Consider the following 18121-nt stretch of genomic DNA (forward strand, 5'->3'; position numbering starts at 1 on the left):
GATCTCTGGCGCCGCCCTGCTCCACGCGCTGGCTGCTCGGACTTGCCGGGCCCGGCACATAGAACAGCAGGGCGGCGCTGGATGTTGGAGAAGCCGAGCGGAGCCGAAGCCACCTCGGCTCGCGTTGTTTTCTGAGCCTGCGAGCCTAGAGCCAGGGCGCTTTCATTGCACGGCAGAGCTTCTTGTCTCGGAAAAACCGGGCGTCGTGCCCCCTGAGGGGAGGGCGATTCTGGGCTGCGCGATTGGGGGACTTCGTGGCTTTGGGTGGGTGGGTGGGTGGGAGTGAGGACGGACGGAGTCCGTGAAGTGGGGCTTGCCTGCCCTTGCTGGCTGCCTCTGCTTCCTTAGGGGCAGGGAAGGGGGCTCATCTGGACCAAGGTGAGTCTCCCTCAGTTTCCCTGAAGGATCTTCCGTTGCTTTTGCCTTCTCCCTACATCTTCCTCTGTTAAAATTCCCCCACACACACACACTTATTTTTGGGCGGATAGATTTCGTGTCTGAGCATTCTCACATGACGGTGGGTCTTCCCCCGCTAAAAACAGTTAAAAAAAAAAAATATATCCTCATGCAAGAACTTTTCTGCTTCCGATTACCCCCATGCTTAAAAGTTGCAAAGGAAACACGGAAGCAGGAAGCGCCTGCCCAGCTCCGGAGCTCCACACCATTTTTTTCCAGAGGGGAATCTGACTCGAGTATAAGCCGGGGTTTTTTTCAGCACAAAAAATGGGCTGAAAAACTCGGCTTATACCCGAGTATATACGATAATTTGATTTAAATCATTCAATGAGGTATTCAAATAAAAATAAAAATTATGATCCTCTTAGAAGTCATTCAGATTCAGAAAATGAACTGAAAATTTTCTTAGGCAGAGACTGCAAAAGCCATTGCACTTCTGGAAAAAATAACTACAATACTGAGTGAAATAAGCAAGTGAATATAGCAGAATTACATTTCAGAATATGATAACAAAAACAAGACACAATTTCTATGTTTACCAGTTGAAGCCATGAAAACATGATTATAAATAAGACTATTAGACAGCCAAGATTGTTCATTGTGCAAAGGATACAAGTAACCTGTTTGAATTTTATGTATATTTAATAAATATGATTTATTTTTTCATAAAACAACTCTCCAATCATAATGCATTTTTATCCCTTTAGCATTCTACTTGTATTTTGCGTAAAATGATAATTTAAATATATATTTCAGTTTTCCAAAATTGGTAGCCAATCTACTTTTATAATTATATGGCACAATTTTGTAATTGTGCTTCTTGTACTCATGGCATGTGTACAAGAAGAACAGAATATAATAATTAGTAACATACCTAGTGTACCAGTAGAGGAATTGTTTGTTGATTTTGAAGCATCTACAATGTTTGAAAAATTTGAACAAAAGTTGTAGTAGATCTGCATTAACTATAATGCATCAACTGCATGATGGGAATAAGGAATCTATTAGGAAATATGGAATATTACTTTCCCATTCTGTAACTTTGAAAATAAACTGTTATTCATGCCACACTTTTTTCTTCCTGCATAGCCTGCTATGCAGTTAACTAAAACAGCATGAAAATATAATAAAAATTAATAAGGAAATGATACAGGCATAGGAATCAATTGTTAGGCATGCAGCAGCATACAGAGATTAAAAAGGTATTTATAAAAATTATATTAATGCATCAAACTATATTTTAGGCCATAACTGATGATTGTTTGTTGCATATTTTCAAGGGCTACTTTTTAGAAATTATCAAATTTTCCATTTTCCTTTGATATTTGACTACCAAAACCACACCTACATTTTAAATAACCAGTAATAGTGTATATATTTTTGTAAGCACTAGGTTTTGTAGCAATTAGCAGTTCATGAAAGTTTCTGAACATAAAGAGTCATATCTATTTTTTCAATAATGTTATTCTTAAAATTAATTGGGTTCTTAAATAGTAAATAGTAAACAGTAACCAAACTTTGCAATTACAGAATATAATTGCGCTACAATTCGTAGGTAAAATTGTTTATAATGCATATTATCAGGAATCTTAAAACAAATCAGATTTTAAAAAGGTGAATCTAAGTGCATTTTTAGCTCTCAAACATGAATGACATGCGAGTGGCTATAAAAGTTGTGAGTGTGAGAAAATTGGTTTGGCTTGTCTAACTATAGAAGACTATTGGCTATAGAGGATTATATACAGGTATCTCCCATGAACCAATCTAGGATAAGGATGTTTACTCCCTATAGAAATGCTAACAATGAGCATGTGGAACAGTAATATAGAAATAATCAATACATTGGAATAGAGCTAGAGAGTCTCCAATTGCTAATTTGTGTACAGGATAAAAACTATGGAAAAAGCAACTCATATAGGAAAATGGTTTGAACTGTGATCTATCTTTATTGCTAGATGAAAAAAAAAAGGTCATGTTAATCAGAAATGTACATAAAGTGCATTTTTAAAATACAATTTCATCTGAACAAATGAGCAACCCTAGAATGAAAATAGTCACAAGGACTAGCAAGCTTTCTATTCAGTCTATTCAAATTCAAAAGGGCTTGCAGCAGGGTAAACTGGTAGCAGGCAGCAGTGCAGATTCAGAAGCATTCAAGAATATGCCATTTATTCGACCTAACTGTTTCACTCTTCTAACACAATTATTAAATTAAATGAGGTAGGAAATCCAAATCCAAATCTCCATTCAGCCATATACCCCTCTGAGCAATGTTGGTCTTAGCACTATCTCTCTTCAGCTACTTAGTTCACAAAACTATGGTTAAAATAATACTGGTGAGGGGGGTTTATATAACATTCCTGAAATTTCTTGGAGAAAAAGTAGGACATAATATTGGAAAATTAATATGATACCTAAAATAGTTTTAAGATGCTCAACGCTTGGATTTAAAGACTTTACCATCAAAGCCATAACACCTGACACCAATCTGCTTGAGGCACATTTTATTTTAATTCCATTGCCTTGAATTTGAAAGCCATATCTTCAGCACAGGAAGTAGCTTTCCATTATGCCAGTGGCTTAAAAAGACACATATTGAAAATTAATTAATTGTTATACACATTGAAATGCTTCTGATCTTCCTTTTAAAGCAAATATGGCAATTCTTTGCTTCAAGCCTACCTAATATTTCTGAATTTTTTTGTGCAAAAGAAAGACATAATCAAAGTTATGAATTATGAAGAATTATTCTAAAAATTGTTTTATTTGGTATTCACTATCCACCATGTCAGGATTCTGATGGATGCCCGAGTTGACACACCATTGGTTTTTAATAATAGAAGTAATATTTTCAAGACAATAGTCATTTGATACACTCAAGGAGATGACCTGCACTATAGTATGCAGATTTTAAACAAATTAGCATCTTTTGGGAAAGCCAAAAATATCCTGAGTCTCCTGCGGAATTTATTATCTAAATTATTTTTCTGACTAGGAAAAGTTGGCAAATTCAACCATAGTTCTTTGCTAAATATAGTTTATCATATTATATATAAATTATTTCATATTCTAACAATGATAACTTAACAATTCTTCAGCAAAAAGATACACATCCAGTTTGAAACTATAAAACTGTGAGAATCAATGTGGTCCATTTTTTAAGACAGTGTCTAGTGCTACTGATATTACCGTGTTTCTCCAACAATACGGCCTCCACCAATAGGAAGACCCAGCATGTTTTCTAGGCATAAAATCAAATTAAGCCCCTCCCCCCAAATTTAGGCCTAGTTTAAAACATGCAAAATAGGGGAAGGGTGGGGGACTTGCCATTTGGAGTGCCGTTGGAGCTACCACCACCGTTGGAGTGCCGTTGGAGCTGCTGCCGCTGTTTGGAGCCGCCTCTGCCGTTTGGAGCCGCCGCCGCCGTTTGGAGTGCCGTTGGAGCTGCTGCCGCCGTTGGAGCTGCCTCTGCCGTTTGGAGCTGCCTCTGCCGTTTGGAGCCGCCGCCGCCGTTTGAAGCTGCCGCTTCCGGCGTTTGGAGCACTACCGCTGTTTGGAGCACCACCGCCACTCCAAACACGGTGGCAGCTCCAAACACGGAAGCGGCAGCTCCAAACGTGACGGCGGCACTCCAACACGCGGCGGCGTCAACGGCAGAGGCAGCTCCAAACACGGAAGCGGAGCCACCGCCGCCGTTTGGAGCTGCCGCCGTCGTTTGGAGTGCCACCGTCACGTTTGGAGCTGCCGCTTCCGCGTTTGTAGCACTACCGCTGTTTGGAGCACCACCGCCACTCCAAACACAGCGGCAGCTCCAAACACGGAAGCGGCAGCTCCAAATGTGACGGCGGCACTCAAACAGCGGCGGCAGCTCAAACGGCGGTGGTGGCTCCGCTTCCGTGTTGGAGCTGCCTCTGCCGTTTGGAGCCGCCGCTGCCGTTGAGTGCCGCCGCGTCACGTTTGAGCTGCCGCTTCGCTTGGAGCTGCCGCCGTGTTTGGAGTGGCGGTGGTGCTTCAAACAGCGGTAGTGCTCCAAACGCCGAAGCGGCAGCTTCAAACGGCGGCGGCTCCAAACGGCAGAGGCAGCTCCAAACAGCGGCAGCAGCTCCAACGGCACTCCAAACGGCAGCGGAATGGGCAGAAGGGAAAGCAACAGAGGCAGGTGCCAAAGGTCTTGGGTCTGCAGCAAAGGTGTTTGGTGGGAGTAGGGAGCTCTCTGCGCTTCGTCATGATCGCCCGTTAGGAGCGGCTGGTGGCGAGCTGCCTGCGGGCGCTCTAGATGAGGATGAAAGGGGGAAATTAAGTTACCCCCGAAAAGACGGCCTAGCCGTTTTTTCGGGGCTCAAAAAAAAATAAGGCCCGGCCTTATTATGTGAGAAACACGGTAGATCCAAGGCTCCAGGCTAGAAACCAGGAGTCTATGCATTTTAGTCTTGTCTTAGGCATAAAAATCAGTCAGGTGACCTTGGGCGAGTAACTTTCTTTTCAGGCAATCTACCGCATAGGATTGTTGTGGGAAAATAAGAGGAAGAAAGATTATTGGGTATATTTACCTTTTTGAATTATGTATACAAGTAATAAAGATAGCACGCGCACGCGCACACACACACACACACACACACATGGGGTGCCTGTTTCTACTTAAATGTATGTTAACATAACTTTTTTTGAGACCAATACTTAAGTGACTATTGATGTATTTGCATAATATGTTCCAAGCATCATCAATATAAATAGCTTAGAGATTTGATAAAATAGGCAGCAGGTTACTAAGTTTGACTAGGCTCTTGAATATTAAATATTTCAGAACCTTTTTTTTCTCAAGCTGCTCCATTTCCAGTCTTGCACCCACAGTCATTCGTCACAAGTAAATATTCTGATTATAGGACTAGGAATTATAGTTCAAAGCATATAAAAGTATCAAACTGCTCATGATTGTTTTGATGTTTTTTCAAAGGCATGGGTTTAAATTTTTATTTATTTAAGAAAATTTGTGTAGCTGCCTATTTACTCTTAATGATTCTGGGTGGCTTACAAAAATAAGTTCCATTTTAATAGTTGCTTAATATAGAAAACAGAACAGGGGAAGATTAGATAATATTCTTAAATATTTTAAAAACAATTATGAAGAAAATTGACTAGTCTTGTCCATTGCTCCAAAGGGAAATACAGAAATCAACTTGTAAGGAAACATAATTAATTCCTGGAAATTATAAAAATAAGAATTGTGCAACTATAGGGCAGATTTACTTGGATGGGATAGGCTTTCCATACTTCTGTAAGAAAAACTAGATAACTTCTAAATTGATGTCTTACATTGCAAACCATGTATTCAGTAATGCTCTCCAATGTCTTTCAAATTCTTTAGTTATGTGGTCTATGTTTTTAAAAAGAAATCTTCCCCTCCAAATGCAAGAATCTCTACAGCAATGTTCTTTCAATATATGGTATGGAGAAGCACAAAGTTGACAAAGCATGATGAATGGTAAACAATGCTGCTAAAACATTCACATGATCCTTGATGAAAGCAGCATCATGAATTAGCCCACAAGTAACATGGCTGTTCAGACATTAAAGCATGCACCTTTTCAGTGAAGGGAATTTATGTCCATTTGAAAAAGCTAGTGCCATTCTTCCAAGCATACTTGGGAATTTAAATCTGGTTCAATGGTGGAATTTGACAAGTTAATGAGATGTAAGTGATTTGTCAAAAGGAGAAATCCAGCCATTGTTGGTACATACATACATTAGTTTACCCATGAATCTCAGAGGAAAGGTTAAAGTACTCTTTTGAGGACTTACTCTATCTTAAAGCCAAAAGGGCTTTTAGTCACAAATCTAGGGATTTACTTAAATATAGCCAGCACAAACCTGTGTTCACTTTTGCCTTGAGTAAACTCTTCCTTTTTTTGGTTCTTTGCAACAGGCTTCTTTTTGGCTGAAATTATTGCTGTGCTTAACACAATCTATGATTTTAGCTTTACACTGCAATGCACATACAATTATTTCGTGGGTCTGTATTCCTTAAGGTATAAAATGTAATGCAAAATCATTTGCAGTATTTTAACAGTTAAGTATTCATACTAAAATCAATGTATATATGCCAACAATCACTGTTATTTAAATTAGAAAATAAATATCTAATTTTACATGTTTAACAATTACCTGATACTTGTTTTTCATTCCATCCACTTCACCCTATATTTAACACATAAGGTATTTTGCAGTTAGTAGAAATGAAAAGTACAGGGCAAGATCTAGTTAAGCATTAGTTTCAAGGGGAGAGAGGCAAGCCCACACTTCACAGATAGCAGGCAAATCCAAGATCTTAAAACTGAAAACTCCTTGACAAATATTAGGAACAAAATGAATACATTGCCTTTATACTCTGTAGCAACCTTACTCTTATTCACTAAAGACAGAGTATGTTGCTTTGAAAACCAATTTGAAAAAAAAAGAAACCAAGGGGAATATGCATATTAGTCTCAAACATACTCCCTTAAATTAATTTAAATTAATTAGACTTAAGAAAGCTCAAAACATTCTCAAAGATCCATCTCATCCTGGGAACCCTTTTTTTGAACTATTACCATCTGGCAGACGGTACAGAATAATAAAAATAAGGACAAATAGGCTGAAAAACAGCTTCTATCCCAGGGCAGTAGCTCTTTTGAATTCTGCTGTATAGTGCAGTGTTGGTGTGATGTCAGGGGTTTCCAATTCAATGTGTGAAGGGTGAAGGATGTGTGTTTGTTTATTTTCATGGTCATGGTCATGATGTGCACTGAAGATGGTGTTTGATTTCATTGTATGAGGTACTAAATTAAAATTATATGTTACTGTAGTATTTGGTTGTCCTATGTAGAAAAAGCAAATTGCTTTCAGTACGGAATGTGAAGCATGATAAAGTCTAAAGAAAAGATCTAAAGAAATCTTTCTTCCTTTTCCTACTTTAATTAGTCTAACTACCTTCTAAGAAACCTATTTTCATCTTTATGCAAGTAGTATATAACTTTGTTTCTGCTTGCAAAAGCCTTTGTGCAAGGTATCACACATTTTTTTCATAAGTGATTATGATTTCATTATACTGTAACTAACACTGATTGCTCAGGTAATGTTTGCACAACATCCAGTAAAATCTGGAAATGTCTAGGAATACAATATCACCTGTTCTAAATTATGAATTATGCAAAACTAGATAAATAACTACTGAACGCTGTTAAAAAAAGGCTGAGCAAAATCAAGTTATATAGTAAGGTCCTATCAATGACTATATATTTTTGACAGTAACAGTACTCAGAGTCCTGAACTTACATGTGACAATTTGTCCTATTGCTGCTTTAAAATAAATTCTATTCTAGCAGACTGTTTTCTTATAGGCTTTTTTTTATAATAAAGACACCAAAACACTGGAATTGAAATTTTATTAAGCATCACCACACTATAACTCTTAGTAACCAAATAGACAGATCTTTTCCAAGATAATCTACCCTCAATCTGGCCCTTCAGGTCCTCAAATGGTGCACCCATCACCAGTGTAATTGAATTATTCTACATTAGTAAAACTAAAATGTGAAAGACAATTAAGGTTTATATTTCATTTTCTTTAACCCCAGACTGTTGCCTTCTATAATAACCTGTTTGAATAATAGTCTTCAAAAGTAGATATTCAAATAATATATATTTAAGATTATTAAGAAAATCTTTCAGCAGAAGCAATATTGGCTTTTTAATTTATATTATTGTCTATAGTAGTGATGTTCATATATTTGTAAAGTATTTTCAATTTTTTAAACTTTTCCTATAAAAAGGGAATATTTTAAATAAATAAACACAGTGAATGTGATGTTTCTTCAACAGCCACTTTTAGTGACAGAAAAGGCAAAAATCACTTGTGCCCCATATTAACAAATGTACATTGACTAACAAAGAAGAATGATGCTACTTTTTAAAGCAAGCTATACATACAGATCCTCAAGTCTTTTTCCATATATTTCTCAAGCCATCCTATTTCAAATCAGACAAAGACATCAATAGTATGGTTATCCATATCCAAGTCAAGGCAAGCAACAAAAGAAATCAGGAGATCCTTAGCAATGCATACAACTGGCACAACACAGAATGATGTCAATTTTCAAGGCTATTTAAAATTGAGAATAAAAGTATTTGGGTGAAATAGCTGTTTTGTCCTCAATAGCTTAAGATCTCCTTATGCACTTTTATAGTTATCCCTGTGCAAGAATTAGATGACTCTGGAACTAAAAATGTGGTTGCATGTCATCAATTTACTTTGTTGCAAGGAAAACAAATATTTTTAGCAAATTAGGTGAGTAACAATCTCTTAATGCAAAAAGAATAAATGATTTATAATTTTTATGGGTTACCTCATATTCCAAAGCATTAGATTCCATTACTTATTCTTATATCCAAATGTGATTCCAAGACTGATTCCATTAAATTCTGATCATTGTTTTGAAATAATGTTATGAAATGCCATAAAGCTATTAAAAAAACTAGATTATAATATAGCAATTAATTTATATCAATGGACTTCTATCCAGTATCTTATTTTTTTTCAAACTGGTAGACATTTTTACAATGTTTCTCTATTAATAGCAATTATTTTTAAGTAATGTAGACTTTCTCTTTCAATGTCATTTCTTTTAAGAGGTGAGCAAGGTGATTCACTTAAAATAAAACTTATCGGTGTACATTGTATAACATACTGTGAAAAAAGAAAGTTGATTGTTTTAATTGTATTTAGTACATTTAAATATAATTTCAGTTGTGTTGCTGTACCAGCTGCAGCTTTTCCTGGATCAGGATTCCTTGCGCTCAGTCATTCAATCCCTGGAAATGGTTGCTGTATTAACTAGCTGATTCCACCTTCCCTCTGTGCTTCCTGCTCTCCCCTTTGCTCATTTTTCATATTATTGTACTTCCACTGCAGAGGTGGTATTCCGCAGGTTCTGACCAGTTCTGGAGAACCAGTAGCAGAAAGTTTGAGTAGTTCGGAGAACCGGCAAATACCACCTCTGACTGGAGATTTTACAGTATCCTTCCCCTGTCACGCTCAACAAGCCATGCCCACAGAACCGGTAGTAAAAAAAATTGAATCCCACCACTGTTCCACTGTTTATTTTTATTGTTTTATTTGTTTATTGTTATCTTTTTTTGTTTTATTGTTGTAAAGTTCCCAGAGTAGCTCCATGGTGAGATGGGCGGCAAATAAATTTAACTAATAAATAAAAAATAAGTAATAAAACATGTTTCCTATCTAAAAGAGCACATTAAATTATCAAAATAAAAACAGTAAATGTTTGCATTGTGAACACAGATTATACAAAGATTAGTACTAGCACTAAAGAATACAAGCACCTTTATGCTTTTATAAAAGAATTACTATCCTGCAGTTTCTTATATTTGCTAATGGAATTATTAATATATTAAATTATATATTATATTATTTATATAGCTAATTATTCTGCAAATAATATACTGATAGTTACTATTTAATTTATCTTACAGTTTATATTAATTTATCTGATAGTTTACATTAAGTTGATGGTTTTAATAATAAGTGAGTAAACATTATTATTATTTTCTTTTTACGTAATCCCTTTTATCAGGGTGGTGTTGGGGCGACTGAAAGGAGCTGAGTGTTTACTGGCTGGATACTCTTTCTGATGCTTACATGGAGTTCACAGCAGATATTTTCTCTTAGTGCCTTAATGGAGAAACATCTGTCGCTGCCTAGGATTGAACTCTCAACCTTCCAAGTGGGAGATGAGCATCTTTATCTTTAGGCCACAGCACTGCTCAGGTGAGTAAATACTAATATTCTCTTATAATTTTAATTTGGAACAATCCTTTCTGACTCTGATTTCACTGGTATAACAACATTGTAAACAAAAACTAAAAGCTAAGAAGAAAGCACCGCTATTTCACTATTGGAACATATACACAAAACTGTTGATGTATAAAGAAAATAAGTGGAAAGAAAAGTGGTGTTGACAAATTGATTCTGCAGTCTGCAATTCATTGTCATAAATAAAGAATATCAATCAGGACAGATTTACTTACTTTTCTATTTCCAATGGATATCTTTCAGGAATGGTCCATCGGAATGTCTGTGTTTGTGTGAGCTACATATATATATATATAAGTTAATGTTCAGGCCCTAACTAAAAATTCCAATGTGCTGAAAGGTTCTGGTTTTCTGTCACACAGATAAATGTGCAACAGAAAGGAGAAATCATGAACTAATTAAAAGTTAGATGGGGAAACACAGTCATGAGATGGACTGCTACACATGATCCCAATCCACAGTTGGATTTTATGCAGGTAATAAAACTGTTTGCAACTAATAAAATGTATTTTCTGGACTGAGCCCCAAAACTTGTAAAACTTGGAAGCTTTCATTAGATAATTAATGCTTGCAGTGTACAAACATGCCAAGAGACTTTTAAAATGGAAGTCATTGCACTGTTTTACTTAAAGTGAAGTATTATTCAGCAAAATGGATTATGATACTACAAAATAAGAGTAATTGTTTTAAAACTGATGAAATACTGCTTTATGAAAAACTATTATTAACAAGAAATCTTTATAAAGCATTTCTAATATTATTTGCTCATTCAAATGCCATTACATTTGCCAATGGTGAAAAACAGATAAAAATTAACTAGAATTATCATAAACAAGAGGTAAGATTGCTATGTACCAAAGCTCTGTTTTTTAAGTTAACATTGCTGGCAAGCAAACATTTATAATAAATTATTCCTATTCACGTTGCTTTCAGTTATTTATCTCCAAGCAGTTTTAATTTGAAATATTGCCTACAGCAATACTCAGAAATGTTTTTCATTGTCCAGAATCTGGGTGTCTGTCAAAGAATAGGTGAAAAGAGTCATCATGATGACTTTTGAAGCAATACCCCTCTTTTATGAACATAAAAAAGTGTTGGGGATTTAATTGTGTGGCTGCAGTACCGTCTTGATCTTTTCGACTTTCTGCAAATATACCTGTTCAAAACCAGTGTTTGGTTATAAGGATCCTACACCAAAAATTATATATTTACCAAAAAAATTAATAACATTCACTGTATAACTTACGCTTCCATTTGAAAAGGAAAATTATAACCTTGTTTTGCTCCACGGCTTAAAATAGTCTATTTCAGAATTTATATAAATTATACAAAGACTGAGTTCATCTAATCTTTATAAGTAAATACATCAAAAGAATTAAGCAAATTAAGCAAATAATGCGCTGTAGTTACATATATTTTCAATTATATTTCCAATTTCATTTTAAATGTATCTATTAAACCAATATATACAGAATATAAGGTTCTTATAGTAAATTAAGGAATATAGTATGATTCCAAGAATTTTCACAGACATTCAACTCTTAAGAAATATAGCACATTCTACACTAGGTATTGACTTGAATAATTATAAATATCATTCTATGTTTTGCAAAAAAAAATATAAAACTTTCCAGCAGCATGAATTTTGTCTTTCAGTGTTTTAGTAGGAATTGAATATGAGCTTTTGTGAAATATTTTTCAAAATCCTATCTGCATTTTCATAAGACTTATTAACTTACTTTAGATGAGGAAGAATCACATTCTTGACAAATCCATCCATAGCCAGTTTGCTTTGGAGATTTTTTCAAGGGAGGATCCAAACAACCAAAATGATAGCATAGTCTGCATTCATCACATCTGTATTAGAAACAAAAGGCTTATTTCATGCTCAATATAAAATTTAGATTAAAAATAATCAACAGAAATAAATCATGAAATCTGAAGAAATCTTACAATTATATATATATATATATATATATATATATATATATATATATATATATATATATATATATATATATATATATATATATATATATAACACATATACATATACATATACATATACATATATGTGTGTGTGTGTGTGTGTGTGTGTTTTTTCTTAAGTTTTATATATATATATAATTACATCTACTATATGTTGACAATATATCCAACCAATGATGGAGCTTCATGTGGAAACTAACACCCTAATGCCTTCTCAACTGATAGTTAATTTATCAGAGAATGTTCGTTTATTAGTATTACAATAACCATTTTTGTTAACTTCTCAACTATGTTGTAGAAATAAAGAGCATCAAGAGAAACCACCCCCTTTTAACGGAACCCTTTTTGTTCAGGAAAATGGGAGTGGGAGTGATTTATACCTCCCCTTATACACTCTTTATACCTGCAATACCCATTTTGCATGGTACATTGATCTCGAAGGAAATGCAGGGAAAAAGGAAAAAGTGTAAAAATCCAGTCATGCAAGGATGTTTCTGCTCATGCAATTCTATATTCCATTTACAGCTTGATTAAACAAACAAAGAAATATGCAGCTCTCATAATATGAAAAATCTGTATAAACATCTCTTCAATGAATGAAAATAAATGGACATAAAATTCTGGATAAATAATATATTTTGAATAATAAAATCTTTTTACATGGCATAAAGCAGTTTTGGAGATATTTTGGTATTATGACAGGATCATGCTTGTTCATCATATGAATTGTTTTTTCCTCCTTCATTAACATTTTTTGGTTGCACATTAAAAATCAGTTTGAATAACAGGTGCATATATCATCTACATGTATTGTAATTTCTTATAAGAAATTTGGCCAATTCCTGCTTCAAATATAATAAGAAAACCAATATTAGGCTGAAATTATTGTAGAAGAATTAGTCCACAAACTATATTTGTTTGGCTGAGAAATGTATGCATCATGTGTAAGAAGAATTGCAATAGGGGTCAGATTCCAGGGACAGGACTTCAGATGAAGCATTTCTTTAATGGCTTCCTGTCTTCTTCTCCTCCAATCCCATTAAAATTTTAGCTATTAATATGGTACATTAAATGAACATTTTAACACACTGAATACACAAATTTACTGTTACATGTTATCTTATATAGCTAAGAATAATTAAATATTTATCAGCCTCACAAATGATTAAATTATTTTTGATCCTAATGGAGCTAGTTCAGCAACTTGTCTATCACATGATGCAGCAATTTCTAAAAACACAACAAAAGATTTAAGTCCTTTCCATCTTGTCATTAAAAACACAGGATAAATTCATGTATATTTAAGATGAAATATTAATATTAAACAATATTGCTTTCTGAATGACTATTAAATTAAAATAATGTTTTATTTTCCATGCCAGGCCAATCATACAGTTAAATGCTATTTGTCAAGTCAAATCAAGGGTTTCAATACTGTATGTATCTTAAAAAGTACTAGAGACATTTTTTTTAAAAAAATCTGAATTTAGATTAAATCTTTTGGTTCAGAAAGAGAGTTTGAGAGTTAGACACTTCCATACATCTTTTTCTTTAATAAAATAATAATTCTGTTTTTTAATTGTTTTTTTTCATTTGCTCATGTCCTTGAAAAATTTTTCAACCATTTGGCCTGTTTTCTCCTGTTCATAATAAATCATTATTTTTATATTATACCAATTTCAAAATCTGAAAAAGATAAATGAATAATGGCTAGAGAACAGACTCATTCTGTTTAGAATTAGCAGGCACATCCATCCAATTTCATTATATTTTGCCTATCTATTCAGGAGAGAGTCTTATCAGCAGGTCTGTAGAAGTCTAAGAATGAATTTGAGGGCACAGAAGGCTTAGAACTATCTAACTGAAAAGGTGAAGAAAACTGTGACTATAATTTGTATATATATGTCACTATAATTTTATGCAAAATTCAAAGCTTCCAATAATTAAAAATATAGGATAAGATAGCATATTTTGACTGGAAAATGTTCACCTAAAAACTGTAGAATATGAACTTCATATTTATTCTTATTCCTTGTACTTTATGTATTTATTTAGAGTATGGATAAATAAAGTGCAAGGAATTAAAAAAAGCTGGCATAAAAACAGTACATTTTATTATAATATTTTACAATAATATTTTACAATGAAACATTTGTCCCACCTTCATTTAAATCTGATGTTAATTTACCTGCATTTACTGCACGAATAAGTAGAAAAGTAATAATTGTGTATGGAAGCATAATGATTCTGAATAAAAAATGGTTCAAATACATACATAAATTGCAACTGGAATTTGAAATGCAAAGCTTGAAAATAAATGCCATATTATAAATCTATCTCTTAAAAATTCTGACTTTAAATTTAAATATCTCTTCTAACAACTAACAACTTGAAGAAATATTTCCCAAAATATTTATATTATATAATAAAAATGTTATCAAGCAGATGTCATCAAGAACGTTGCCTGTCAATTTATTCCATTAATCTATTGTTAATTTATTACATTGTTTACTTAATTTAACACCAATCTATTGATACTATGGTCTCTTTTGGCTAGGGAATTACATTTGGCAGGGTGTAGGCAGTGTCTCCTTGTGGAAGATTGCCTCAGGTGAGGTGTCCCTTAAGACTTGGTTATGCAGCGGACTCCAGGGGCACAGTAATTTCTATTGGGTTTAAAGATGTGGAAGTTGAGTGAATAATAATTTTGCTGAAACCATGGACAGCTCTTTTAAAAGGACACTGGGTTTGCACATTTCCTTTTCTAATTACTTTCAGAAATTGCTTGTTAACTTTGCAACTATTAGAAACCTTTAGATTGACATGTTTTATAGCATTGGATATAATGGTATGTGGGAAGACTGGGTGAAAAGATCCTGCTAAAGGAATGATTAAGAAATACATTTGGGTAGTAGCTGTGGCAAAAGGATCTTTCTTCCTTTCTCATTTTGTAAATGAGACGTAAGAATTGTTCCTTCAGATTTGCAAGATACTGTCGCTGTAGCTTTATAATAAAGTAAAATGAGCTCATCTGCTTGTGATTGTTTTATTCCCAAAATATTGTACATTAATGCAATATTTATTTAAATCAATACCTTATTTTGTTAATTATGTACCAAATATGTAATGAAATTTTGAACCATAGTTCCGTTATATAAACAGAATATTTATACGTAACATTTCTGTAGTGGTTCAAAGGCACCCAAGCAATGAAAAAGTAATGTAATTGGATCTAGAGAATGAAAAAGGTCATGGGATAGAGTTAATTCAGAGTTTCACTTATCACTGAAGGGGAAAGGGAATGAAACTTCAAATAACAAGGTAACCAGGCAAATTAGGAATACTCAGAAGCATTTTAAAACTAAGCTAGGGAGCAATTAAATAAGAAAAAAAACAACCAGAATCAGCCTTGTTGTACAGACCATATTATGAAGAATCAACGTGCTATTTTAATTAGGTAGTGGATTTATCTTAGAATATCATAATTCTACTTGAAAATCCATCAAATTAAGATATTTTTGGCTGCTTCTTATAAGAAAATAATGCACTGTCATACTCCAGTTTTGACAGCTCTATTATATGGCCCATCTCAACCAATAGTTTTCCACCCCTAGCTAGAATTAGCACATCCAGTGATTACTTTCATTAGTAGTCCCTTTAATGAAAGAAGCTCCTGGATTCTAAATTGAGAATACTTATTTTTTAGACTTTAGTGCAAAGTGAACTACTTTTGCGAAGCATTTGAGGCTATGATTTCACTCTGAGCTTCACATAGACATATATGGAATGTGTGGTTTAATAAATTCTATTTCTGTTTCATAAATTTAAGTTGGGTATCACTGAATTGATTTTAATTAATTCATTTCATATATCAATATATATTATATATGGGTTGTCTGTAATTAATTTTAAACCTAGAAAAGAATGAAAGGAGGAAGGGAATGAATATACATAGAATCTACTCTGCCCATCAGATAGCTTTAGGTTCTGGGCATTTTTTGGTATATTTCAATAGACTAGTTTGTAAGAACAGAAGGATGCATTCTGCTTCACTACCTATAGAACTTGTGCAAGACAGAGGTAAGACCTCCACATAGAAAGCAGTTGTATGCAGATAAAACTCATTGAATTATGTTCTTCTGCAGGGATCATTCAGTATTGGAAAATTCAATTGAAAGCAATGCTCAACATAACAAAACTCTTCCAGAAGATATAGTCTGAAAACTGAAGTATTAAAGAGAACACTTTATCTCAATCCTTAATACAGACTTTCATTTTATTACCCACTTGGCGGAAGTTTGCTTTAAATTCAAACAGATCATAGGATAAAGACAATGTCTTGTGTTTTCAAAGAAGGGTGAAAAAAGACTTACCGTACTGCAGTCAAGCACATTTGGAAGACTTATTCTACAGCACTGTATGTTAAAAAATGTCTGTGACAGAAATCATTTTGCTGCCAAGGCTTTTTTTTTTCAAAAGAAAAAATAGAGCTATAGTGAGGAAAGATTTTCAAATGGGTTATTTATATATCTTTAGAAGCAAAAACTGATTTACTGCTGCTATTTGTTGCATTTATTTAACTGGTGACAAAGAGATAATAGGATTCTAAATAAAAAAAAACAGGAAGTTTGCAGAATTACAGATTGGTGCTCATTAGAGACATTCAGAACCCCAAAGTATGAGAAATAATATGTAAGGTGATGAATAAAATAAGGTATAATAATACTCTTCTCAACTTTTCCTTAACATTTTTTAGCAGGATAAAAGTGAATATTGAATCAACAAACACCCAGAGTCTCTCAAATAAAGTCCCTATTGTGCAAACTAAAATGGGAATGTGCTGTTAGTTCTCAAAGAAAATCTGTGTGTATAGTAATATGAGATTATACTTACACAGTTATAAAAAGATGTATTCTTCTATCCTTTAATAATAAGTTTATGCCTTTGCTTTTTTTTGCAATATTTTGAAAACATGCATACATATTGTATACTCTATAAAACATATATATTTTTGTTCACTTTCTCATGCATAAATATTTACAGATACTTTTCTGCAGAGAATTAATGATTAGGATAATATGTGTACTGCATAATTAACCATGCTAGAGTAAATTTGTATCACAAACTGAATTTATATCATTATTATAGAGTAATGTACATCAGAAAATGAAAGCCATGGTATACTCTACAACTAGATTGTTTATTTATTTATGTAGCATATGGCACGTTAGCCAGGGTTAACCGAGGTAGCTGGTTGCCTCTGTGAAAGGATTTTTTTCAGGCAGTGTTATCTTTACCTGCGGGACACCTAACAGTAGGGGGAGATTCCTTTCTTATCCCTGCACTGTATTCACTCACGGGAATCTAACTGCTGACCTGCCAACCTCAACAGTGCGCAGCATCATACCACGAGAGCCAGACTAGATGGTACAAGTCTGGCATATAAAGTGTCTGTGTTATTTTTTTTTAATTGCTAATTTATCAATTTATCAAATTATGCTGTATGTTGTTTATGTACAAAAAGAAGTGTGTTTAATTCAATGTACTAAAAAGATTGATGCCATAACATGAAAAAGATAATGCCTTTTAAAATATGATAAAAGAATTTTAAAAACCCCGAAAAGACTACAGTATAACAATACAATTATACAAATTAGAAATTCTGTAGGCAGATTCAAAATGCCTGGCCACTCATTACTTCTCTAGGCCAAGTTATGTTTATTTTTTTAAAATAAGAAATAAGGAAAGTCAGCAAACAAAATGTCACCATTAAATCATTTGGCAATCATTTTCTGTCAAAAATGTAATGGA

The 18121-nt window shown here is 33.9% G+C and overlaps 1 protein-coding gene across 6 annotated transcripts in view; it reads right to left on the minus strand.

Annotated features, from left to right (window-relative positions):
• The window catches only part of PHF14 (PHD finger protein 14), a 142053-nt gene that overhangs the window by 37353 nt on the left and 86579 nt on the right, over positions 1-18121 (minus strand). For 4 of the 6 annotated variants that reach the window (XM_087946166.1, XM_026677771.2, XM_087946163.1 and 1 more), the window contains 2 exons: positions 12061-12178; positions 6619-6651 (listed from right to left, as the gene is read on the minus strand). In XM_087946166.1, the coding sequence (XP_087802292.1) occupies positions 6619-6651; positions 12061-12178 (151 nt within the window). The remainder of the gene's footprint in view (positions 1-6618; positions 6652-12060; positions 12179-18121) is intronic. The other 2 variants (XM_087946164.1, XM_026677773.2) reach the window with 1 other exon arrangement.

The sequence above is a fragment of the Notechis scutatus genome, chromosome Z, assembly GCF_049901735.1.
Source record: "Notechis scutatus isolate UNSWTSFEM ecotype Mainland chromosome Z, rNotScu1.2, whole genome shotgun sequence".
Lineage (NCBI taxonomy): Eukaryota > Metazoa > Chordata > Lepidosauria > Squamata > Elapidae > Notechis > Notechis scutatus.